Source organism: Saimiri boliviensis, chromosome 17 (assembly GCF_048565385.1).
Source record: "Saimiri boliviensis isolate mSaiBol1 chromosome 17, mSaiBol1.pri, whole genome shotgun sequence".
Lineage (NCBI taxonomy): Eukaryota > Metazoa > Chordata > Mammalia > Primates > Cebidae > Saimiri > Saimiri boliviensis.
Window position 1 is genome coordinate 15432037 of NC_133465.1, and position 25619 is coordinate 15457655.

General features: G+C 45.6%; 1 protein-coding gene and 1 pseudogene across 2 annotated transcripts; one reads left to right on the forward strand and one right to left on the reverse strand.

Moving 5' to 3' along the window:
* Window positions 1-2532: 2532 nt before the first annotated feature.
* On the reverse strand, window positions 2533-25619 carry CDRT4 (CMT1A duplicated region transcript 4). 2 transcript variants are annotated; one of them, XM_074388200.1, is made up of 4 exons: window positions 25446-25619; window positions 20960-21045; window positions 4592-4666; window positions 2533-3030 (listed from the first exon to the last, which is right to left on the reverse strand). In XM_074388200.1, the coding sequence occupies exons 3-4, from the start codon at window positions 4620-4622 to the stop codon at window positions 2603-2605; spliced, it is 459 nt and encodes a 152-aa protein (XP_074244301.1). In that variant the 5' UTR covers window positions 4623-4666; window positions 20960-21045; window positions 25446-25619; the 3' UTR covers window positions 2533-2602. The 2 variants fall into 2 exon arrangements, with proteins under 2 accessions (XP_074244301.1, XP_074244302.1); XM_074388201.1 differs by lacking the exons at window positions 20960-21045; window positions 25446-25619 and adding an exon at window positions 6176-6265.
* LOC120366789 (large ribosomal subunit protein uL6-like) lies at window positions 4803-9690 on the forward strand (annotated as a pseudogene).

Here is a 25619-nt window from a genome sequence, read left to right on the forward strand (position 1 = left end):
ACCTCAGGTACCCGTCTTGTTCTCCCTGTTCTATTTAAAAAAAAAAAAAAAAAAAACTAAGGGACTAGTCATATCGTGCTGGTCTCATTCCAAAGTGGCTCTTAGACTTGCTGTCAATAAAGTCGACAACTCCTCTCTGTTCAGGTTAGAGGGCTCCTGGGCCACCCCAGGTATCTGGCTTGCCCACATCTGCACTGTGCCTTTGTTTATGCCGTTACCTCTTTAAAGGTTTGTTTTTATAGTCTCTCTCTCTTTTTTTTTTTTTTTTTTTTTTTTTTTGAGATGGAATTTCAATCTTGTGGCCCAGGCTCTAGAGTATAATGGCTCCATCTCGGCTCACTGCAACCTCCACTTCCCAGGTTCAACTGATTCTCCTGCCTCAGCCTGCCAAGTAGCTGGGATTATAGGCGCCCACCACCACACTTGGCTAATTTTTTTGTATTTTAGTAGAGATGAGGTTTCACCATGTTGGCCAGACTGGTCTCAAACTCCTGACCTCAGGTGATCCACCTACCTCGGCCTCCCAAAGTGCTGGGATTACAGGTATGGGTCACCACGCCTGGCCTCCTGCAGCCTCTTATCTGTCACACAGACTAATCTCCTTTAAGACATGCTCCCAGGCCACATTTAGAGAGGCTGCAGACTGTGGAACTATTTGATGTCCTAATAGCCCCTGCCAACATGAAAATGACCAGCAGACTCTGTCATGTTGCCGAGGTTAAACTTCAACTGTTTAAACGCCAACCGAGGAATTTGCAAATGGGTAAATACCATATTCTGTACAGGGAGCCAAAGAATCTGCTCAAAACAGCTGCTCAATATGTGTCAGATGGGGCCTTAGTTACAGAGCAACACAGACAGACTAACAAAATACATATTCTGATGTTTCATGAACCTACTACGTCAGGGAGGCTAATTGAAACAGCTCTCCTGCCAAGCACAAAATTCCATATGGAGAGGAGATAAATAAAAAGAGGCTGTCGGCCACGGAACATCAGAGAAAGCCAGGTCCCTCTGAGAGGTGTAAGTTAAATATGTTTAGCATAACCTGAGATACCCCAGGCCTCTCAAGCTTGGACAAACAGATGAGGTTACATTAGGAATAACCTGCATTCCACTCCATGCCCTGGCTGCCCGTGATGGACTTCAGGCCTTAGTAAGGGCTCTATGTCTATTTCTGGGAGTGCCAGGGATGTCTCTTGGTTTCTCATGAACAAAGCTGCTCCTGGACCTGGTATTGAGAGATTTTTCCCTTGGAGGGCAAAAAAAAGTGGCAGTGGGGACCAGGGTGCTGAGACACGGAGAGCTCTTTTCCCCTGCACTTCTCTGAGGTTTGCCTTGTGGAGCTGAGTGCCTGGGGAAAAAGCTCCTGGCGGGACTCCAGCTGTTATTTGTCAGAGGACAGCTACGATTGGTTCACCCATGCTCTGAGTTGGCCCCAAAGCAAGCTATGCTGAACTTTTCTCCATCTCCAAGCAACCTTTGTCTTCACATGCAAGAGGGATCCAGTTATGACAGGCTGACCCAGCTGGTTTCCTGGGTCTATCTGAGAGATATAGGTGACAGAGGCTGGCCAGGGGTCGTGTTTTTCAAGCAGCTTCAGGAATGGGGTCACTCAGAACCCAGCTGAGAGCTAATTTTCTCTTGGCTTCAAAATCCATCCTATGCTTGGAGATGCTGGGGCTGGAATTCTACAAACCACATTCCAGCTTTGTGCCCTGATAGGCTCTGCCCACAGGGGGAACTAGCAGGAATCTGCAAGGCTAAAGGAGGAAGTAGGAAGTGGCTCCTTGTTCACTTCCTGTTTGCTTCCTGTTCACTTTCTAGCAGCTTCCTGTCCGTGCCAGGAAGGTTGCTAACCCTAAGAACACTTTTTCTTCACCAGGGCACTGACAACTCCTTCCAGAAAGATTTCAATGTAGTTTTTGATTTTCCCAACACTCACAAAAGCAGCCTCAGGGTGATCCCCTCAGAGACATCAACAAAAGAGCTCCCCCATTCAGAGGCCAGGGCACCATCCCCACAGGGACTCTCCTCGGAACTCAGAGACACCAGCTCGAGTTGGGCGGCATCCCCACTCCTCCACCTCAGAAGTCTGAGATTCAGTCCCTTATCCTTTCTCCAAGCAACTACCTTTCAACGAGTCTGGCATCTTCCCCTTGTTCCCAAGCCTCAAGTGTGATGCCTCCTCCCTGTGGTGCCACCTCCATGGATACCTTTGTATTCCCCTCCTGCCCTTTTCTGTCACCTGTTTAATTGTTATTTATATTATCTCTAATAAAATAGCTGGTATGATATCTGTCTCCTGCCTGTACCCAGACAAATCACCCATATTTTGGTGCTGAGTATCTGTGGCAGAGACTGGAGTCAAGCCCTGCCCAACCCCTCCAGACAGCACCGTGGGAGAGCACACACCCACCCACCACCTACAGCCCACATTCTGATCTGGTTTCTCTCAGCCAAGCTCTGCATGAACAAGAGCAAGCTCAGATTTAAAGGACACCGTGAAATGCATGGCAAATAGAGCTTAATTGCTGTACATTCTTGGGGGATGGCTGCAGGGACCCCTGGGTAAAAACATTTGTGTGTTTCTCCTTGTTGGTCAGTAGCGAACTGTAGGGAGCATCCTCGTCACGGGCTTTCGGGCAAAGATGATCTTGTTATAGTTTTCAGTGGGGCCGTCTCTGGAATCCGTATGTAAGTGTGTGGGTTCTGGGATCATGGTAGGAGCCATGGCTGATATTGAATAAGCGCCCCACATTGATGATGTGGATTCCGACAGCGTGTCCCTGAACACAACTTCGCCGGAAGACTTGGACAACTTCCTCCTTTTCAGCTGAATGAAGCTGGAAGGCTTATTCTTCCTGGATGCCCAGGAGCTTTCCTCGAGGGCACGCGTGCATTCCAGTTCTCTATTTTTGCTCTTCTCAATGAGTCTTTGCACTGTCTGAGAGGTGTAGGTGACAGAGGCTGGCCAGGGGTCGTGTTTTTCAAGCAGCTTCAGGAAAAGTCCAGTGTTTTCTGTGAGTCCTACCAGCAAAGAGAAATGCAGGCCATTTAGAGGCAGTCACATGCAATAGCTCCATTCTTCAAAAAATGGGAAGGCATTGGAATCAGATTGTGAGATCCTCCCTCTTTTGCACCCCTTGTGTTCAATGGGAATAAAATCCAATTCAATGTGGGGGAACCGAATGACATCCTAGAAAGTATATCAATTAAACAACAACAGAATGGTAAGAACCAAGAGACAGAGTCAATTGAGCAGACTTGATTGACGTTAAGTATTTGCATAACCTCAAATTGTTTTACCCCTGCACTTCTACTATTTTTCATCAATAAAAATGGTTAGTCTGAGGACTAAAGAAAGTAAAAGGGCTTGGTACAGTACAGCTTGGTGCTTGAAAGCATGGGTTTTGCACTTGGCTGCTCCAAATTCCTATGCTACCCTCTTTATAACTGTGAACCTTGAGGAAGTTTCTCAACCTTGCTAAGCTTCAAGTGCCTCATCTGTAAAATGGTGATTAGAATAAGACAAAGTTCATGGAGCTTTCTTGTGGATTAAAGAGAACTTATGTGCTTTTAGCACAGTACTTGACATGTAGTAATCAGTAAATGTTAGCTAAAACTTTCGACTATGTCTCCCAGCCTAAACTATTTCATTTAATCCTAGTTACAACTTATAAGGTAGGTATTCTCCTCATTTAATAGAGGACGAAACTGAAGCTGACTAGCTTGCATACCCAACAAGTAGTGGGTTTGAATTCAAGCTTAACAAGGCTCAAAAAAAACAAAGCTTTTCACTACGGTTGCTGGCCAGAAGTTTGGGGTGTTTGCCGAAAGGGGTGGATGTTGCTAGAAATTCAACCCACTAGTTTAAGCAGCCTGTTCCTCTACAGATGCAAAATCATGGGCGTGTTGGTCCTTCCCATCTTTCACTTGCAACATCACTCTATCTAGCAGAAATGACTCAGTTTCTCTCCTTTAGCTGCTACCTTCCCCTGTGTGCTTATATGATGCATTCTTTCCCTAATTCTATATTTCTTTGGTCATTTCAATTGGAGTTTTGCAGGGAGGGGAGTTAAAAGAGTCATCTTGCCATCCCTAAACTGAATGCATTAAAAAAAAAAAATGCTGTAAATAGGGATAATCAAGTGAAGACGTAGGTCGTATAGTTACTCCCAGGCTGCCTCATGGGTGTCCAAGAGCTGGAGCTTGTCTGAGGATAGATCTATCAGTAAAGAACGCACCTTAAAAGGATTCCATCTCCCTGCAAAAGTCATGTGTGATATTACCACTCACTAGAAAATTCCCAGCAAGGCCTTTAAGCACAGACTATTCACCCTTGCCTCCTCCAAACAAATGTAAAGATCTTGTGGGATAGGGCATTTGCATGAATCTGGCAGAGTTCAAACTCAAATGCCTCAAATGCCTGGAGCAAAATGAACAGCAATCCACTTCCATCTCCTGAACATGCTGTGTTCTCTGCCAGCATAACAAGAGTGGCTGTCCAGTGGCCTCTTCCCACTGCAAATCCTCCAACCCTAGCCAGCCCCAGTGCAGGAGCTTCCACTGGGAACGCTCCCAATCCTACCTTCTTCTTTCTTCATCCTTCTTGCATCCATCTTCTTTTGAATATTTCCTGATTTCTTAATATAGGTCCAGATTCCTATGGGAAAATATACTTGTTAGCCAGAGCCTCCTCAAACTGGCCTGAGAGGAACGATTAGTAGCCACCCTGGGGGAGTCCAAGTCCTATGGTCTCTGCATGAAGCTAAGATGACTTCACCTCCTGAGAAGCGGACATGTTTTCTGTGGAGCTGGAGACAAGCCAGGTGAGTCCTGCCCAGGCTTGCTGGCATGCCTTTGCTCAAGAGCAGTGGACTGTCATGACAGTCTCTGGGTGTCCTGCTTTCCAGTCTCCTAGCTTTAAAGCAGAGAGTGCTGGGCAGGCTGGGGGCTGTGTGGAGACAGGTCCACAGAGGGGAAGTGAAAAAAAAAAAAAAAAAGTCCTCATTTCAAAACCTTGCTGTCTCCTCTACCAGAGTCCAAGTGTGGTCACATTACTGCAAGCACAACATCCAACCTGCACCTCTCAGGTGCAACTCTGCGTGGAATCAGGGAGAGAAAATAGCAGAGATGGGCAGCTGCCGAGTCAGCAACCGGGACCTCAAGCCCAGGCTGAAACATGGAAGTCTTAATGCTCCATGCAGCCATGCTGGGAGAAATTCTGATGGAAACCATGGTGTGGCGGTTCTCAAACTTGAAGCTGCATCCACCTGGAGAGCTTGTTAAAGCACAGATTGCTGGGCCCACCTCTAGAGCTGCTGATTTAGCAACCACTGTTTTAAACCAACATGGGAAAGAAAAAGAAAATACTGGAGATTTGTAAGATTACATTATTAACTACCTAGAAACAAGAAATGGGTCCAGGACACCTCTCTGGTTCCTTTCCAGCTCTAAGACACATGCACATATCTAAGAATTCATTATGTTTCTATGTTCAATTTTGCCATCTCTGTGGCCTTTAAGCCCTTAAAAGTGCCATGAAGCATTTCCACTATCACCTACAAATGCCCATTGAAAAAGAGTCTCAGATGCTTTTGAACAGCTCCCAGATGATGCTGGTGCTTTTGATCTGGAGACCACACTTTGAGAACCATAGGTCTAAGGCTGTGCTTCTCAAATTTTAGCAAGTACTAGAATCACCTGGAGACCTTGTGCAACCACAGATACCCAGGTCCCATCTTAGAGGTTCTGATTTAGTAGGTCTTTTTTGAGGACCTGAGAATGTCCATCTCTAAGTAACTCCTAAATGATGCTGATGTTGCTGGTCTGTGGTTCATACTCTGAGAAGCCCTGGTTTAGACCGAGTAGTGGGTGCTCAGCCTTTTTATCAGCTGCCACATACGTGAGGGCTGACTCTTTTCTTCACGGAACACTCCTCTGAGATAAGCAGTTCCCAGGTTTGTCCTCCCTCTTTTTCCCTAATCAAGGAACTATTGTGGAATGCAAGTGAGTGTGTCATTGATAAGGGCAACTTTAAACTCCACTGTTTTTATAAAGTAAATTATTCACATATTTTAGGGTTTTGTTATAACACATATAACTAAGGACGGCAACCGGGAGATTCATTCATACTCCAGAAAAAAAAAAAAAGTGTGTTTTTTTGTCAAACCTAGTTAGAGCCAGATCTTACGGAGTCCCTGCTGCGGGTATCAGTGGTAATCTTCCACACCGGTGCAGTTCTAGAAGAATTCACAATGTCATTATTCTGAGGCTAGGGAAGAAATAATGCTCAAATAGTCATTTAACCTAGAGTTTCACATCATAATTTTTTTTAATTGTAAGGTAAAACATCTTAGTTCTCCTTCTAAGACCTACCATAGGCCTCAGAATTTAAAGTCACCCATTCCAAGTCCCCACAGAGCACGGCATGCAAGTGGCCACCCAACTTGGGCCTGTCTACCTCTAGTAAAAAGAGAGTTATTTTCTTGTCTTCCATATTTTAGCCCTGTTAGACATTTCTTCATCTCAAGGTCAGGTTACCCACAAAGGGAAGCCCATCAGACTAACAGCGGGTCTCTCTGCAGAAACCCTGTAAGCCAGAAGAGAGTGGGGGCCAATATTCAACATTCTTGAAAAGATTTTCAAACCAGAATTTCATACCCAGTCAAACTAAGCTTCATAAGCAAAGGAGAAACAAAATCCTTTACAGAGAAGCAAATCCTGAGAAATTTTGTCACCATCAGGCCTGTCTTACAAGAGCTCCTGAAAGAAGCACTAAACATGGAAAAGAAAAACTGGTACCAGCCACTGCAGAAACATACCAAAGTGCAAAGACCATCGACACTATGAAGAAACTGCATCATGCTCACAAGCAAAATAACCAGCAAGCCTTATAATGACAGGATCGTATTCACACATAATTTAACCTTAAATGTAAATGGGCCAAGTGCTCAAATTAAAAGACACAGATTGGCAAATAGCAAAGACTAGGCAACAACCCAAATGCCCATCAATAATAGACTGGATAAAGAAAATGTGGCACGTGTACACCATGGAACACTATGCAGCCATAAAAAAAGGATAGGTTCATGTCCTTTGCAGGGACATGGATAAAGATGGAAACCATCATTCTCAGCAAACTAACAGAGAAACAGAAAACCAAACACCACTTGTTTTCACTCATAAGTGGGAGCTGAACAGCGAGAACACATGAACACAGAGAGGACAACATCACACACAGGGGCCTGTCACGGGTAGGGGGCGAGGTGAGGGACAGCATTAGGAGAAATACCTAATGTGGATGATGGGCTGATGGATGCAGCAAACCACCATGGCACGTGTATACTTATGTAACAAACCTGCACGTTCTGCACATGTAGCTCAAAATTTAAAGTATAATAATAAAAATAAATAAATAAATAAATGTCTTCATCTCCTAATCTGTAAAATAGGATGCCAGATAGTGGAAATATGTTTCAGCTGGAAAGATATTTGGGGGATTTAGGAGTCATTCTTCTTTCATCTTTGCTTCTAAGTTTCTAGTTGATGAACCCTGAATCCTCGGGAAAGCCCAGTCTCATCAATCATTTGTTTGCACACTTGTGTGCATCTGTGTAACCCACCATCCTGCTCAGAGCCTCTCGCCAGGACTCATCGGACCCCTACAGCCGCGCCATGTGGCTGATAGGACAATTCTACGAATGGTGAGTTTTTCTCATACCTGTTGAAGCAGGGACTAGGAAACTGTAAAAAGAACCAAGGGAGAAGGCGTTTGAGATTGCCTCCAAATTCACAGGGAGGACTTGTTTGTTTGAAAATAACAGGAGACAAATAGTTGACATTAAGTCTGAAGAGAAGCTGTGGGCTTTTATAATTTCCTTCAATTCCAGCACAAAGGTTCCATTTTGTGTCCCTGTAAACGAAATGCAAACCAGCAGTCTACAGACAGAAACGGCATTGACGGGAGGGGCAGGAGGCAAAGTGTTGAAGTGGCTTTCTTGTTTCTCCTACAGACACAAAGCCATGTTCAGACCACTCTTTCAGGGCCGGCTCCCCACTCCCCAACTCAATCTCTCATCCCACCACGCTCAGAATCTAGTCTGATAGACAAGAGTTTGTAATTCAGTTACCTGGAACATGAAACCATCTTTCAACCTTGATCATCTTCCTTAACTTCTTAGGACTTCAGTTATCACTTACAAAATGAGGATAAGAATGAACGAACTCCCGTCCCAGAGAGACACAGTTTTGTTGTGTTTGGTTTTGTTTTACATTTTTGAAACAGGGCCTCACTCTGTCACTCAGGCTGGAGTGTAGTGGCACAATCATAGCTCACTGCAGCCTTGAACTCCTGGGCTCAAGCAATCCTCCAGCCTCCACCTCCTGGGTAGCTGGGACTACAACACACACCACCATACCTGGGTAATTCTTTTTTTTTTTTTTTTTTTTTTTAATTAGAGAAAGGAGTCTTGCTATTTTTCCCACTCTGATCTTACACTCCTGGGCCCAAGCTATCCTAACACCTCGGCCTCCCAAAGGGCTGGGATTATAGGTGTGAGCCACAACACCTGGCCCACAGTTGTTTTACAAATGTCTGGAAATTGCTTTCTTTGCCGTGTCTACTGCGAGAATGAACACCATTCTCAACCAGCTGTCAACGTTCCAGAAAATGTCAACATTACTCTGAAGGGCCGTACAATGATCATGAAGGGCCCCAGAGGAACCCTGTGGAGGGACTTCAATCACATCAAAGTAGAACTCAGTCTTCTTGGAAAGAAAAACAAAGGAGGCTTCATGATGACAAATGGTGCGGTAACAGAAAGGGACTGGCTACCTTTGGGACTATTCGTCGTCATGTACAGAACACGATCAAGGGTGTGACACTGGGCTTCCCTTAGAAGATGAGGTCATTGCAGCACTGTTTACAATAGCAAAGACCCAGAACCAACCCGAATGCCCATTGATGATAGACTGGACAGGGAAAATGTGGCACATGTACGCCATGGAATATTATGCAGCCATAAAAAACAATGAGTTCTTGTCCTTTGCAGGGACATGGATGAACCTGGAAACCATCATTCTCAGCAAACTGACACAAGAGCAGAAAATCAAACACCGCATGTTCTCACTCATAGGCGGGTGTTGAACAATGAGAACACATGGACACAGGGAGGGGAGCACCACACACTGGGGTCTGTTGGGGGGAAATAGGGGAGGGACAGTGGTGGGTGGGGATTTGGGGAGGGATAACATGGGGAGAAATGCCAGATACAGGTGAAGGGGAGGAAGGCAGCAAATCACACTGCCACGTGTGTACCTACGCAACAATCTTGCATGTTCTTCACATGTGCCCCAAAACCTCAAATAAAAGTAAAGAAGATGAGGTCTGCGTAAGCTCCCTTCCCCACCAGCGTCGTTATCCAGGAGAATGGGTCTCTTGTTGAAATCTGAAATTTCTTGGGTGAAAAATACATCCGCAGGGTTTGGAGGAGGCCAGGTGTTTCTTGTTGAGTATCTCAAGTCCAGAAAGATGAATTAATCCTTGGAGGAAATGACATGGAGCTTGTCTCGTAATCAGCAGCTTTGATTCAGCAAGCCAGACAGTTAAAAACAAGGATATCGGGGAAATTTTGGGATGGCATCTATGTCTCTGAAAAAGGAACCGTTCAGCAGACTCGTGAATAAGATCCAAGAGTTGTCTAGCTACAGGAATAAGACGCTGGATGATTCCTGAGACCTACTCGTGATGTTTAAATGATACAATAAAAGACCTATTGATATGGAAAAAAAAAAATGTTTGTTTGGAAAGTAAAATGCTTCCAATCCAATGGTACCCAAACTCTGCAGTGCATTGGAATTACTAGGGATCTTGGAAAAACACCAATGCAGGCTCCCACTCCCAGCATCATGATTTGACTGGAATGGGATGCAGTACAGGCTTTGGAATCAAAATAATCAAAAATTTTCCCAGGCAATTTCTCTGTGCAGCAAAACTTGGGAACTGCTGTTCTAGAATTTGAAACAAAAAACACTGCAGATTTATAAAACACTATTGTTAACCACTTAGAAAACGAGCTGGCACAGTGGCTCATGCCTGTAATGCCAGCACTTTAGGAGGCCAGGGCAGTGGATAACTTAAGGCCAGGAGTTCGAGACCAGCCTGGCCAGCATGGTGAAACCCTGTCTCTACTAAAAATGCAAAAATTAGCTGGGCATGGTGGCAGGTGCCTGTCATCCCAGCTACTCAGAAGGCTGAGGCAGGAGAATTGCGTGAGCCCAGGAGGAGGAGGCTGCAGTGAGCCAAGATCATGCCATTGCACTCCAGCCTCGGTGACAAAGAAAGAGTCTATCTCAAAAAAAAAAGAAAAGAAAAGAAAAGAAAGAAAAATAGAAATGAGTTTACTGTGGCACTGTTCACAATAGCAAAGACTTGGAACCAACCCAAATGCCCATCAATGATAGACTGAATAAAGAAAATGTGGCACATATACACCATGGAATACTATGCAGCCATAAAAAAGGATGAGTTCATGTTCTTTGCAGGGACATGGATGAAACTGGAAACCATCATCCTCAGGAAACTGACACAAGAACAGAAAACCAAACACCTCATGTTCTCACTCATAAGTGGGTATCCCGTCTGGATACAGGGAGGGGAACATCACACACCGGGGCCTGGGGGATGGGGGGCTAGGGGAGGAATAGCAGTGGGTGGGGAGATTGGGGAGGGATAGCATTAGGAAAAATACCTAAAGTAGATGACGGGGTGATGGGTGCAGCCAACCACCACCACGGCACGTGTGTAACAAACCTGCGTGATCTGCACCTGTAGCCTAGAACTTAAAGTATAGTAAATAAAATTTTTTTAAAAAAAGAAGAAGAAACAGAAAATGGTCCAGAAGATCTTTTCAGTCCCTTTGCAGTCCTAAGACATACGCTTTCACTCAAGAATCCCTGAGAGTCAGCACCGTACCTCAGGGGCCTTTAAACATTTAAAAGGGCCATGGAGTATTTCAACAACCACCACCTGACAACACCAAAATTGCCTTAGAGCAGGCGTCCCCGAACTATGGCCCTCGGGCCGCATGCGGCCCCCCGAGGCCATTTACCCGGCCCCCCGCCGCACTTCAGGAAGGGGCACCTCTTTCATTGGTGGTCAGTGAGAGGAGCACAGTATGTGGCGGCCCTCCAACGGTCTGAGGGACAGTGAACTGGCCCCCTGTGTAAAAAGTTTGGGGACGCCAGCCTTGGGAAGAAGAGGAACCAGTAGCTGTAAAGTACAGAGCTAAGGAAACTGCGGCAGCCATGGGATTCTCATGCAAATCTAATGATCTCACCCTCTCACCACAAGCTGCACCCTTATCTCAGGAAACCATCTCGCAAAAGGATTTTACGGATTCCAGGCCGCACTGATGGATTAGTGCTCTGGCACCAATCGACCCCACTCAGGCTTTTTGCCCCACTAATGCTGTGAAAGGAGTGCCATTTATTTACATAGCCATGACAGGTGGATTATTATTTCCATCTAGTGTTGTTTAAACTGTGTCCCACAGAATGCAATAATCTCTCCTCAAGATGTTAATAGGTATCACTTAAAGAAAAAGAAGGTGCCTATGGCAAAAACCACCCTATAAAGCCATACAGATTGTTTAACCCGGGAGTCGCCACATCGTCTAAATTGTGCAGGATTGCACGCCTGTCCTCAGTCAACTAAGTTAGAAAAAGATTGGTTAAAAAAATGCCTTTGGAGCTGGATTTTCCGTCTGTTATCTGTTAGTTTGTCCTGTAATTCTCCAAAAGGGAGATTGAATGGGCAGCATCCCCTAATCTCATCTGACCAGGCATCATTCATTCATTCATTCACTGGGTGGGTCATCTTGTGGAACTAGAAACCAGTGACATATTGGCGGTGATTGTGAAACATTGGTTCTGCTCCTGCTCTTGTTTTGGAATTTGCAGGCCTCAGAGAATGTTATGGAGTAAGAGGAGAGAATGAGGAACTTGCTCAGGGTATCGCTGGGTCTTCAAGGAATCACCTCCTCTGAAATCAGCTGCAGAGTCCCCAGAACTGTTCCTAGGCAGAAGAACAGGCTCCACCGGACAGAAGACCTGAGTTCCCTCTGTTCATTGCTCCAACCTGCAAGGCTTGTCTGTCTCACCTCTCACTTTTCTCCCTGAGCCATCCTTAGGCGTCTTGCCTGGCCCCGGAAAGACAATCACATTTTCTCAAACGAACCTGATGCAAAGCCTCATTTCACCCCTGCATTTTGTCTTTCTTAACCTTCCAATGTCCTCTGCTTTTTTTTTTCCCCCTACCCTCTGGCCACTCCTCACTTATTTTTGGCTAAAGAGGAAGCGCCATTAAAGCCAGAAGTGTCTTGAAAAGCTTATCTCTGAGATCTGGAAAGACGCTCCTAGTCAAGGACCCACTTAGGAGACAGAACATGCAATTTCTGTGCCGATGTCCAAATGGCCGACAGGAAACCCACAGAACGTCATCTCACAGGACCAGCACATGCACTGACTCCCTCAACTTCAAACTGAGAGGCGCTGGGAAACACGGTGCCCGCCTACAGATTCTCAGTGGCACCCCCTTCTCCTCACTCTCTCCACGTCTTTACCCTGCCCCTGTCCCATGGAAACTCTCACCATGGCCCCACCTCTATAAAATGGGCTCTGCGAGGTGCCCACGAGAAGACGACCGTTTGTTTGCCTTTAGTGACACAGACACTGGGGAGCATTGGGAATCCTAGAAACGTTAAGCCAAAGGGGAATGGGAGTGGGGAGGGACAAGTTGGTCTTTCGAGAAAGAAGACATCTCTCTCCTCTCCCTATGCAATAACATGCTGGACAGCTTCTCTTCCTCCCCAGTGCCCCTCTTCAGAAACAAACACTAACACACACACAAGAAGAGAAGAAATAAGCTCATTACCCCACTCTCTTTAAAAAGTCATGTTGCATACAGTGGGTCACTTGGTTGCGTTAGCATGTTCTTACCTAGACCATGCCTTTTTCTGGTGTACCAACTGTCTCTAACCACATCAGGACGGGGAGGTGGGAGTCTAATCAGAATTGCTCATCTTCTAACACAGACTTCGCATTACTGATTCATCACTTATGATGAGAAGGAGGGGACATGTTGCTTTTGATAAGGCTTTTATACTTTATTTTCTGTAACGAATAGACATGTACATTGAGGGCATTTTATTTTCCAATGGTGAAAACACAGTTCAAGTACCTATGGCCATTCAAAATATATTCATTCATGCGCGCACGCACACATGCACGCATTCCAAAAACCTATCCTGATCTCCAAACATTACTGTTCTGAGAGGGGCAGGCCCTGTACTCACCCAGGACCCACTGTGGATTTTTCACATTTGCCTCTTACTTTGCGGTCTCCCCTTCTCAACATCAAGGGTCTGCAATGCAGTTTTCCTGGGCTAATAAATCCAAACTAATCCTTGTCATCTGTGTTACGACAGACAAAAGCAGAGGCCTCCCAGTACATAGGCCAATACATGTTCCCTCAACCACTCGGCAGACAGGTACTGACTAAGCATCTCAAACACCAGGCAAGCACTGAGCCTTGCTTAGTCCAAGGAGCTCAGAGCCCCATGAGGAAGACAGACTACCAGTTTCCTAATTCAACCCGGGTGGGGAGGGGTGTCAAGATGCAGGTTCATGAAGAGAGTGGCTGTGCTAAATCTCAAATGACAAAGGAAATGACGGGCAGTGGGCATGGCTTCAATGCCAGCCTCAGTGTTTCCAAATCCTGAGTGAAGTGTCTCTCCACTCAGGATCCATGTTCCCCTTCCAGCATGCAGATAATACAGGCAGCTTCCAAACAGTGTGTTTTCCGCATGTGAATTATAATGTTGAATTGTCTGAAGAAACACTTTACAAATTCACTGCAGGAAGGAGCATTAGGTATTGTATACCTATCAGGTACAACCATGAATCTGAATTTTATATTTATCCAAGGAATATTCTATTATAAATATTAAGGTCAGACGCAGTGGCTCATGCCTGTAATCCTAGCACTTTGGGAGGCCGAGGGCAGATCACAAGGTCAAGAGATCGAGACCATCCTGGCCAACATGCTGAAACTCCAGCTCTACTAAAAATACAAAAATTAGCCAGGCATGGTGGCAAGCGCCTGTAGTCCCAGATACTTTGGAGGCTGAGGCAGGAGAATCTCTTGAACCAGGGAGGCAGAGGCTGCAGTGAGCCAAGATCATACCACTGCACTCCAGTCTGGTGACAAGAGTGAGACTCTGTTTCACACACACACACAAAAAAAAGAAATTAAATTCCCACTCTTAAGATGACATATGAAGGCCCATTAAGCATAAAACACATGTGGCCATTATGTATTGATCTATTAGCTACAGATCAAGTTCCAAATTTAAAAATAGAATTTCCAGAATAAGCCAGACAGGCATAATCAGAGGAGAGCTTTTCAATCTTTTTCTTCCATAGACATTTTTGAGGTAGGCTTGTACACTGACAGGCTTGACAAGTAAGAAAGATATAGAGAAACAGGCAGCAAGAGAGAGCCCCACAACCTCATATTCAGGAAAGCAAACATGAAAGCCTTTAAGCAATTTGTGCTCAGAGACCCTCTCTCAGCCTGACAGCTCCTGAGCAATGCGACCATTAAAATGTGTGGCCTCATGTTCTCACTCATAGGTGGGTGTTGAACAATAAGAACACATGGACACAGGGAGGGGAGCGTCACACACTGGGATCTGTTGGGGGGAAGTTGGGGAGGGACAGTGGGGGGTGAGGAGTTGGGGAGAGATAGCATGGGGAGAAATGCCAGATATAGGTGAAGGGGAAGAAGGCAACAAATCACACTGTCACGTGTGTACCAATGCAACAATCTTGCACATTCTTCACATGAACCCCAAAACCTAAAATGCAAAAAAAAAAAAAAAAATCTCAAAAAAAATGTGTGGCCTCACAATGTCTCAATGATGAGAAAAAGGAAGTCCTGCTCCACTGAAACAATAGGGACATTGTGAACCTGGAGAACGCATGGGGGAAACAACCAGGCATTTCCCAGGACTGCGCTCAATCAGTGGGCCAGGCCACCCCTTTTTAAAGGCTCACAGCACTAGGAATCCAGACCTGTGCTCGTTCGGAGGAAGGTGACTTGCATTTGAGACTTTACCTAGAAGAAAAGAAAGTAGCTGCCTTCTGTATGGCTCAATTATTCCACCAGCCTATTGAGGGCTTGTCCTCAGTAGCACACAGTTCCCCAGGGCATGCCAGAAAGTGAGAAAATCATGCATCACCCATTGCACCCAACTCTTGAGTAATAAGAAACTCCCAAAATCTAGTCCCAGAAAAGTTTCCCAATCTCGGGTCCCATCACCAAGACCCACACACAAACACACACACACACACACACACACACACACACACACACTCTTATGTACATGCATATGCACACACACATGTGTGCACATGCATGCATATTCACACACATGCACACTCAGCTCTCAACTCCCCACACTAGCCAAGATCTCATATCTCTGCCCCTTGACACATTCTATGCCTTTGCCCTGAATTCGCTTTCCATGCTCCACTTCTAAGGAACTGCACGTCCTCCAAAAATCCCAGACCGCAGCACGACCAGGCAGAGAACACGTCCCTAACCCTTCCAGGAAGGGAATCACCAGGAAGGGAATCACTCTTGTGCTCTCAGAGGAAGGTGAGAATGACTGTATTATAAATAGTGTGTGTCACAATTATGTTGAGAAATTGCCAGAAAGACAAAGGTGTGGGGCTCTACTTACAGCCTTGGGTAAACTGATGAAATTGCATCCAAAATCTGAAAAGCTGAGGATAAGAAGCTGAAATGTGGAGACAAGCAGCCTCTCTCCCTTCTGCCGCAGACACCCCTGGGACTTTCTGCCAAGAGCACTTCGTCAGGTCATCACCAGGGAACACGCTCTCTCTCCTGGGCCCCTGCAGGCCTCTCAAAGAAGGGTTGTCCTGGAACCTGAAGGCAGTCACTTTCCTTACCCATGACTGCCACCCTCAAACCATTTTCCTTCCTCCTCCTCTGAAGCCCGTGCCCCGGCCACAAGGCCGCCTCACCTGCCTGGTTGCTGCCAGCTTCTGAGTGCTGTCCTCTGCCCCTCAGTCCCTGACAACTTGAGCTCCAGGCATGCTGACCTCCTTTGTGCCTTTACTGTCATCACCATGGTTTCTTCAACGTCTCCTGAATGATCCATGCAAACCTCCAGCCCAGCAGTCCTAAACCTGCCCACTTCCAGTCACCGGGTCTTCCTCTCAGCCTCCATCACCGCTGCCTCTGTAATCAGCCTACTGTTCTTATCATCCCCCATAACCACGCTACAGCCGAAATCTAAGCCGCGAGCATCTCACTCTTACTCTTCCCTCCTGTATCCCTCCAGCTCAGTCCCCAAGCGGTTGCCAGTCCAATTCCTGGATTTCAAATCCACCCACCCTACGGCCCCCTCAGTCTCCCCTTTGTGTCCCGCTTCCTGCTTTATCTTGTTGATACCCCACAGCTCCTCATTATGGTCCCTTGCAAGCAACCTGAACCCCTTATTCTTCTCCCATGTGCTGTGCAAACACATATTTGCATGACAAAGCCTTAATACCAGTTCAGTCCACGTGTGGGGCTCTTTTGGGTGCCACCACCTCAGCAACTAAACACGGTGGGAGACAAACACCACTGTGCCGATGGGCCCCACATGGAATAACAGCTAAGAACTCTATGCCATGGGCTGCGACCAGGACACACGCCAAGCATCTTACCATAGTAACTAGCTCAATCCTCACAAAACCCATATGCATTAGGTACTATTGCATCAACCCCATTACGAGGTCACACAATGATTGAGTGATTAAAAAAACAGGAATAGCCCTCAGGCAGTCTCTCTGCAGAATCCTTTTCTTTATAATTCCACACTTTTTTTTTTTTTTTTTTTTTTTTTTTTTTGGAGACAGAGTCTCACTCTTTCACCAGGCACCAAGCTGGAGTGTAATGGCACGATCTCGGCTCACTGCAACCTCCGCCTCCCAGCTTCAAGCAATTCTCCTGCCTCAGCCTCCCGCATAGCTGGGACTACAGGTATGCACCACCATGCCCAGCTAATTTTTGTATTTTAGTAGAGACGAAGTTTCACTATGTTGGCCAGGATGATCTCGATCTCTTGACCTCATGATCTGCCTGCCTCAGCCTCCAAAAGTGCTGGGATTACAGGTGTAAGATACTACGCCCGGCCTAATTCCACACTCTTAATTCTCTATCTCCAAGTCAATCAACAGAGCTAGTCCAACCAACACTTCCCCTTTCCTACTCTCACTTTTCCACTCTCCAAGCAACTATTCTTTTTTAGCATTATATTTGTTTTAGATTCAGGGGTTTGTGTGTTTGTTTGTTACATGGATATATCATGTCACAATAGAGTTGGGCTCCTAGTGAACCCATCACCCAAAATATTGAACACTGTACCCAATAGGTAATTGTTCAACCCTCACCCCCTTCTCTTCCTCCTCCCTTTTGGAGTCCCCAGTGTCTATTATCCTCACTTTTATGTCCATGTGTACACACTGTTTATCTCCCAGTCATAAGCAAGAACATGTGATATCTGATTTCTGATTCTGAGTTAGTTTACTTAGAATAATGGCCTCCAGCTCCATCTATGTTGTTTCAAAAGATAGTCTTTCATTCTTTTTTATGGCTGCATAGTATTCCATGGCATATGTATACCACATTTTTCTTATCCAGTCAACCATTTGTGGACGTTTAGGTTGATTCTATGACTTCACTATTGTGAATAGTGCTGGGATAAACCTATGAGTGCAGGTGTCTTTTTGATAAAATGATTTCTATTCCTTTGGGTAGATTCCCAGTAGTGGAATTGCTGCGCCCAATGGTAGTTCTATGTTTAGTTCTTTGAGAGATTTTCATACTGTTTTCCATAGAGGTTAAATAATTTATATTCCCACCAAGCAACTATTTCAAACCTCCTCTTCACCTCCTTCTCCTTTCACTGTAGATTAATGTCTTTTTCTTACCCTGCTTTAAGAAAAATCCAAGAATCCAGCAAGCACTCCCTCACCTCGTGCCATCACTCATACCAACTCTCCTCTATATGCTCCCCTGCAGTCTGCCTTCCTTCCTGTTACAGTGAATAAGGTATCCCTATTCCTGTCAACTAACACTTCTCCACTTGCACCCCAGGTCTCTCCCCCTCTACCTTCCAAAATGCAATGGTCATAGGTAGAGCTGAGCACTCACTTTCACATTCTTGAAATGTTCTCCTACCTGGCCTCCATGATGCCACAGGAGTGGATTCCCACCAATATCACTCAAAAAGCTGCTTCTCAGTCTCCATTGAGAAGTTCTGGGTCCCTTCCTCCTCCTCCTCCTCCTCCTCCTCCTCCTCCTCCTCCCCCTCCTCCTCCTCCTCCTCCTCCTCCTTCTTCCTCTTCTTTTTGCCTCCACACATCCCCAAAGTGATGTCAACCAATTTTGTGGCTTTACATCTCATCAATATGCCAAATCTAACTAGATTGACTTCATTCCCAAAGTCCAAATATATATATATATCTCCAACTACCAATATACTACGTCTTCATTTGTATATCTAATAAGCTTTCCAACTTTTCATGATTCAAAAAAACTCTTAACTTTACTCCATAAAATATGTCTTTTTGGTCTCTTCCATCTCAGAAAGAGGCATCATCATTCGTCAAATTGCCCAATTCAAACATCTAAGGTTTCCTTTGATTCCTCTTGCTTCTTCATTCAATATCTCCAGCCCATTGTCTTCCCACAACCCCACCATGATTTGATTTCTCTACACCACCAGTCGCCTCCAAGACATTGACATCTATTAACTGAACTACTGAACACCTGCTACTGGTGTCCCTGCTTCCACTCTCATTCCCCTATGATATGATTTGGCTGTGTCCCCACCCAAATCTCATCTTGAACTGTAGCTCCCATAGTCCCCACATGTTGTGGGAGGGATGCGATGGGAGGTAATTGAATTATGGGGGTGGGTTTTTCCCATGCTGTTCTTGTGAGATGAATGAATCTTACAAGATCTGATGGTTTTATAAAGGGCAGTACCCCTGCACATGTTGTCTCCCCTGCTGCCTTGTAAGACAAGACTTTGCTCCTCCTTCACCTTCTGCCATGATTGTGGAGACCTCCCCAGCCATGTGGAACTGGAAATCCATTACTCTTTCCTGTATAAATTATCCAGTTTCAGGTATTTCTTCATAGCAGTATGAAAATGGACTAATACACCCTACAACTCCTTCTCCAAAGAGGACCCAGAGTGATTATTTTTAAGCATGATCAGATTAAATCATCCTCCTGCCTAACATTCCCATGGCTCTCCCTCCATTTAAAAGCCAATGCCATTTCCTTATGCTGGCCTGCAAACCCTCTTTGATCTGGCCCCTGCCTCCCCTCCCAGCCTTAGCCAGAACAGCTCCCCCTATCCCCCACTGTGCCTGGCCACATTGGGCTTGCGTCTCTTCTTTAAAAACATCAAACTTGTTCCCACCTCAGGGTCCTTCCCCAGCTACTGCCTCTACTTGGGATGCACATGTCCCTGATCTTCACATGGTTTGTTTCTTCTGATTAAGTCAGGGTTCAGCCTAAATGTCAACTCCTCAGCCTTCCCTGATGACCTAACATTACCACCAGTCACTATCACGTCTCCTATTTTAATCCTCTGCCTAACACTATCCCTGCCTGACATTTCTTATGATTTACACATTTATTTTATTTTAACCAATTAGAATATAAGACACGTGAGAGCGGCAATCCCATCCATCACATTCATTGCTCTGTCCCCAGGCACTTGTGTCAAAATCATCAGATAAATGGACGTTACTGCAATTGCCATAAGCAACTTCTCCTGGAATCTCCAGGGATCACTGAAAATCCAAATATCCAGCAGTGGCACACTTGTACGGAACACAAATGAAAACCACAGACCGGTTGACTAAGCAGTAGCCACTACTAGAGAAGGTAAAACGGCAAAAGATGAGACATTATTTTGAGAACTATGACAAACAGAGTCACTGGAGGGCCCGGGTTCAAATCCCAGCACTGTTCTTTACTGCTTTTAAGTGGGCACATCTATTGCCCTATCTCTCTCTGAGCTTTAAGTTTTCCCCATCCATAAAATGGGAATGATACACCTCCCAGTGGGATTATCGTGAAGACTGAATGAGACATCGCAGGTGCCCAGTAAGGAGCAAGAATTCAAGCACATAGATGCATGACGGTCCTGGATTCAGGCTTTGTTGGAAGAAGAAATGAAAGCCTGTCCAATAGGAAAAGGCCAGGGGACCTAAATGTATCAAATTCTAACCCAAGCTCTACATGGCTTCTCCTTCGAACCTCCATTTTTATTCTCACCTCATCTAATACGTGCTCTTACCAGGCCCAGGTGTCATTGCCACCAAATGCGGCTCCAGGGGTATCTTCTGTATGTTGCTAACAGATATTAAGTGCTTTTCACATGCATGGAGTTTCCTTCCTCATAATGATTATAAATTCACACACATGGTCCCTCGTCTACATGCCCTTCATATCTCCTTCCAGGATTGCTCCAGTGATACTTCTTTTGAGAGGTTGGCCCAGGCCTCTAGGTGGAATAGACAGACCCTCCTCTCTGCTCCCAAGTATCGTATCTAAACCGTATCTATCAGGACCATCTAGCCCATTATGTGTTATTTCATTGGTACATGTCTCTCCCTTTTTCTCTTTCTCTCTCTCTCTCTCTCTCTCTCTCTCTCTCTCTCTCATTCTTCTTCTTCTTTCTCTCTTCCCCCACCCCTTAAATTGTGTTTTTAAGGCTCAGAAGTGAGATCTTTAAATTCCTGGCAACTCTTGACCCAGTGGGAGGACAGACTCTGTTCAAAACCCAAGGCCAGACTTGCTTACCTTGTTCTGACTAACTTGCCTTCCTCTCTTCTCCCAGCTGAAAACTCTTTCTTCAAGCCTCTGATGCAACTCATTTCACTGGGTCCCTGAGAAACACAGAATGAGGAAGGCAAAAAAAAAAATGTGATCTAATTTAACTAAGATGAATGATTTGAGGATGAAGGGAGAATCAACACTTCAATATATAACAAATTGTTGCCCACAATTAAAAATTAATATAGCAATTGTCCATTCTTCAGAAGTCACAAAAGATGTCTCTTGAAAGTGGGCAGAAACGTTTAATTATTTGTTTCAAATTAGTCTTTCTAGGCACAAATATACCCCAATAGTATACAATGAAACGTAACTGTCCACATAGAAAATATGTGTGGGTAACATGCCAGGAAATCCTGAAGTTCTGACAAAAGGAGTTTTTGTTGAGTCAGAAATCCAATTAAACAACAAGAGTTTAATGTGTCTTCTTGGCATGGTGGAGGGCTGCATCAAATACTTTTAAAATCCAGTTAAACTCCCTTCGTGGAGTGTGTTGTGTGGCATCCTCTCCCCAACAAAAGCCTAGCCTTTAAAAACCACCCTCATGCCGGGCGCGGTGGCTCAAGCCTGTAATCCCAGCACTTTGGGAGGCCGAGGCAGGTGGATCACGAGGTCAAGAGATCGAGACCATCCTGGTCAACAAGGTGAAACCCCGTCTCTACTAAAAATACAAAAAAAAAAAAAAACAAAAAAAACAACCACCCTCATGCAGCATTGCAGGAAAACCATCCTCTCTTTACTGTTCTAGTGTGGTTCTGCAATATTATTGTGTATGGATTTCAATATCTGAAGACAGTAATTGAGGAGAATTCACCAAAGCTTCCAAAACAGTAAAACTGCATATTACACAATCGTCTGGGAGAAAGTGTAGCATAGACTTCAGAGCACAAGTTCAAGATAGGTCAGTAACTTAGCTGTGTGACCAGGAACAAGGAACAAGAAAGTTAAAATTCAGAAGTCCCAGTGTTCTCAGCTGTAAAACGGAGGCAGTAAGAGAAACTATCCCTAGAGTGCCATGAGGATTTCATGAGATAAGTCATATACAGACTGGGCAGAGGGCACAGGGCACAGGCACATGGTAAGAGCCTATTGGCTGGACTGTTGCCATCATTAAAATGCAGGCTGGCAATGTCTGCTGCAATGCCAAAACAATGCCGTCCAATGTTCAGGCTGGAGAAATTGGTACCAAGACACATCTCACCAAAACTGAGTCACTATGTTGAAGATCAGGGAAGGGACTGGAGCCATAGGAGGACAGAAGACAGGCTCAGGGGAGCCTTCAACACAACTGCGGCCACAGTGCTGTCCCTACATCTCACCCATCCCTCCCCAGCCACACTACTGTTCACGTCCCAAGAGTCCTGTTTATACCATCTGCTCACCGAAAGGCATCTCCAGAGCCCATCCCTGAGCCCAGGAAGCTGTCTGTCCACTTGCAGCCACATAAGCGCACAGGTTAACTGAGGGAGGTTTCCAGCCAACAGGCAGCAATACACACAAGTGCACATGTAAAAGCAGCCCTGAGCAGAACATCCATACAGTCACTGGCATGATAAAGAGTCTACAAGCCACATACACATTCATGCATGAATGTGTACACACACACACATACACACACATACACACAGGCACATAAATACATACACATACACATGCCTGTGTAGCTCCCTAAGTCACCAGCCGTGTCTGCTCTCCCTCACCCCAGCTTTGATGTCCCTTGTCCCAGCTGAGTTCTATTTTACTTCTCAGATCATTGCAGCCCTGGTCTAGAATGATATAAGGAGCAAAACTGAGCCAAGAAGGTTTGCCAGATTCCTCCTGGAAGTAACCTGTAGACTCAAGTCTGCAAACAGCATCAAGGAGCTGCAGAGTGGAACACAGAATTCAAAGGTAGGAGAACTGATGCTGAAACCCCGCTTCACCTCATTATGTCTGATCTTGAGCAGTTCCTTAGTCTTTCTGAACCTGTTTCCTCATCCCCAAGATGGGAAACATCCTGCTCTATGGGATGTGGTGGTGATCCAGTTGATGTAAGTAAAAGTATTCCGTGATCCATAAGGAGCTTTGTAACCATCAGCTTTTCTGGTAAACACCAAGAACCCTGAACTACTGGTATAAATTCTATTCTGTGATTTATGACTGGGGGTTCATTCTGGAAACAAGAAAGCTAGATAACATTGACATCCAACATGAGGACTAGATGAACTCTAGAGAGAGCAGAGTGTCACATGGTTCAGAGAGTGACAGAGACCACAGGGGAAGGGAAAGCCACTGTGGATGCTGTCTTGGGTTCATCTGCTTTCCTTGGAGTAGAGCTGGGATGGGATGGGAGAGTGAAGGGTAAATGTAACTCTTAATAGTTTAGACATGTGGGATTATTTGCCCCTGAGAAGCCTCTGGATGCTATGCCAACAGAGCTATCCACCTCTCAGGAGGAGTAAGGGTGAACATGGAAATCATTTTCCTCTGCCCCTCACAACTCATATCTTATCAGAACTGCAAGGGCGACAGAGCCCATCAGGTGAATAGCAATTGGGCCCATAAGGCCTGTCCTAGGCAGGCCGTAAGATACCTCCCAATAATCTCACATCTTGGTATTCACATCCTAGTGAAATCTCCTTCCCTGAGTATGAACTGCACCTAATGACTCACTTCCAAGAAACAGAATATGGTCAAAGTAATAGAACGTCATTTCTGAGATTAAGTCATAAAAAAGTTGTCTTCCATCTTGAGTACTCTCTCACACTCTCTTTCTCATTCCTCTTGAGGGACGCCAGCTCCCATATTACAAGCTGCCCTATGGAGAAGTCCAGGTGACAAGGAATTAAGAGGGATTTCCAGGCAAGAGGCAGCAAGAAACTGGGGCTTTTAGTTCAACAATCTGTGAGGAGCTTAATCTTGCCAATATCCATGTGAGTGAATTTGAAAATGGATTCTCCTCCTGTTGCACCTTCAGATGAGACCTCGCCCTCAGCCAAAACCATGACCACAGCCTCATGGAGAGACTCTGAGACAGAGGCAGACAGCTAAGACACACCCAGATTCCTGGCCCACAGAAGCTGTGAGGTAGCAAATATTTGTTTAAGGCAACTAAGCTTTGGGGTGCTTTGTTACCCACCAAGAGATAACCAATACAAAGCCCCTACCAGACATCCCAAGGAAAAATCCCATTCACAAAACTGAGACAGAGAAGGGCTTCTCCTCTGGCAGCAGTGGGAGAAGTTTCACTGCGTAATTCCTTCTTCCCCATTCCGTCTCTAGGGGACACCATTTCTACTAAAGTAAGGGAACTTACATGTAAGTAAAGAATTTAGGTCTATAACATGCTACAGAAACGAAGCTGCCCTTCTAACAAAGCAGACTTTGACAAGTCCACTTTGACACAGTGGATATACTAATGTGGCCAGAGTGATTCCAGGTGGGGTACGGATGGGGGGCAAGGTACAAGGGGAAGGCTCAGAGATGGAGTTAGGGTGCTTGCCTTGCACATTACTTGAGAGTTATAGAAAGTTGCCGTTTTCATGGTTTCTTTTGAAGGCTAAGTAAAAATATTCTTGGCACCAAAATGGCTTTGTGCAAGTCACCAGATCAAAATGTCAGGTTCTATCATGGGACTATTTTATCCAAACCTACTGCATAAACACTCTTTGGGCCCCACCTAGGCTCTGGAGCCAGGAAGATTGCCACTAATCTTCCTTTCCTTACACACACACACACACAAACACGTGCGCGCACAGGCACACGGGGCTCGAGAGTAGGTTTCCAGAATCCAGCAGCACAGGGTCTAGGATGGAGTAAGTTTTAGGGCCATCATCTCTCCCATGCCTGACTTGGATTTGGGCTGTTCTGATTCAGAGGCTGACAGCCGCCTGCCTAGAGGCTGGCGCCTCACCAAAGACTCTGTGGAGCCCCAGTCATCATGGGGTCCTTTGGGAGTTTTCCCTAAATTCCTCACCAGTGAAGAACACAAGAATGCAGAAACTATTGTGCATGGTGGACCCAAAGAGGGCCTTTAATTTGGAATCGATCCTGTTTGTTTTCTGAAGCTTTCTGTATCGTTAAAGCCACTGATTCACCAACATTTAATAAAGGGGAGAGTGTTTCCTAGAGCCCTGCATGGTTGTGTGGTCAGAGATGGCAATAGTTACAGTTGCCAGCATCAGGTTACTCACCGCACAGCACTGAGAGATCGAACCAGGTGCACCGGGAACGGGCCATTCCAGTCCAGCCTCCCAGCCCTGGCGCTACTTTGCCTCCCTGTACCTCGATTTTCTCCTGAGTAAAAACGAGGGTTGAGGTCTGCTTCACCCTGTCTCCCTTCCAGCTCGAACCTCCCGCATGCCTGTGAAACCTCTTGGCACAGCAGTCCCCAGGAAATGGAATGCACTGGAGTTTCCTAACACATCCCACCGAATGAATTCCTTATGAACCCAACTTCTGGGTTTGTACTCACCGGGAAAACACTGCAAGCCCTGACCTTCCCAAACCTCGGCTTGTTCTCGTTCCCGGATGCGTTTTCAAAAGAGAAAGGCTAACTTTTGCCCTCTAGGGTGGGAAATGTGAAAGGCACAAGAACAGACTCTGTGAACTGAGACCACAAGAAACCCTGCCTGGGCGTGGGGCCCAC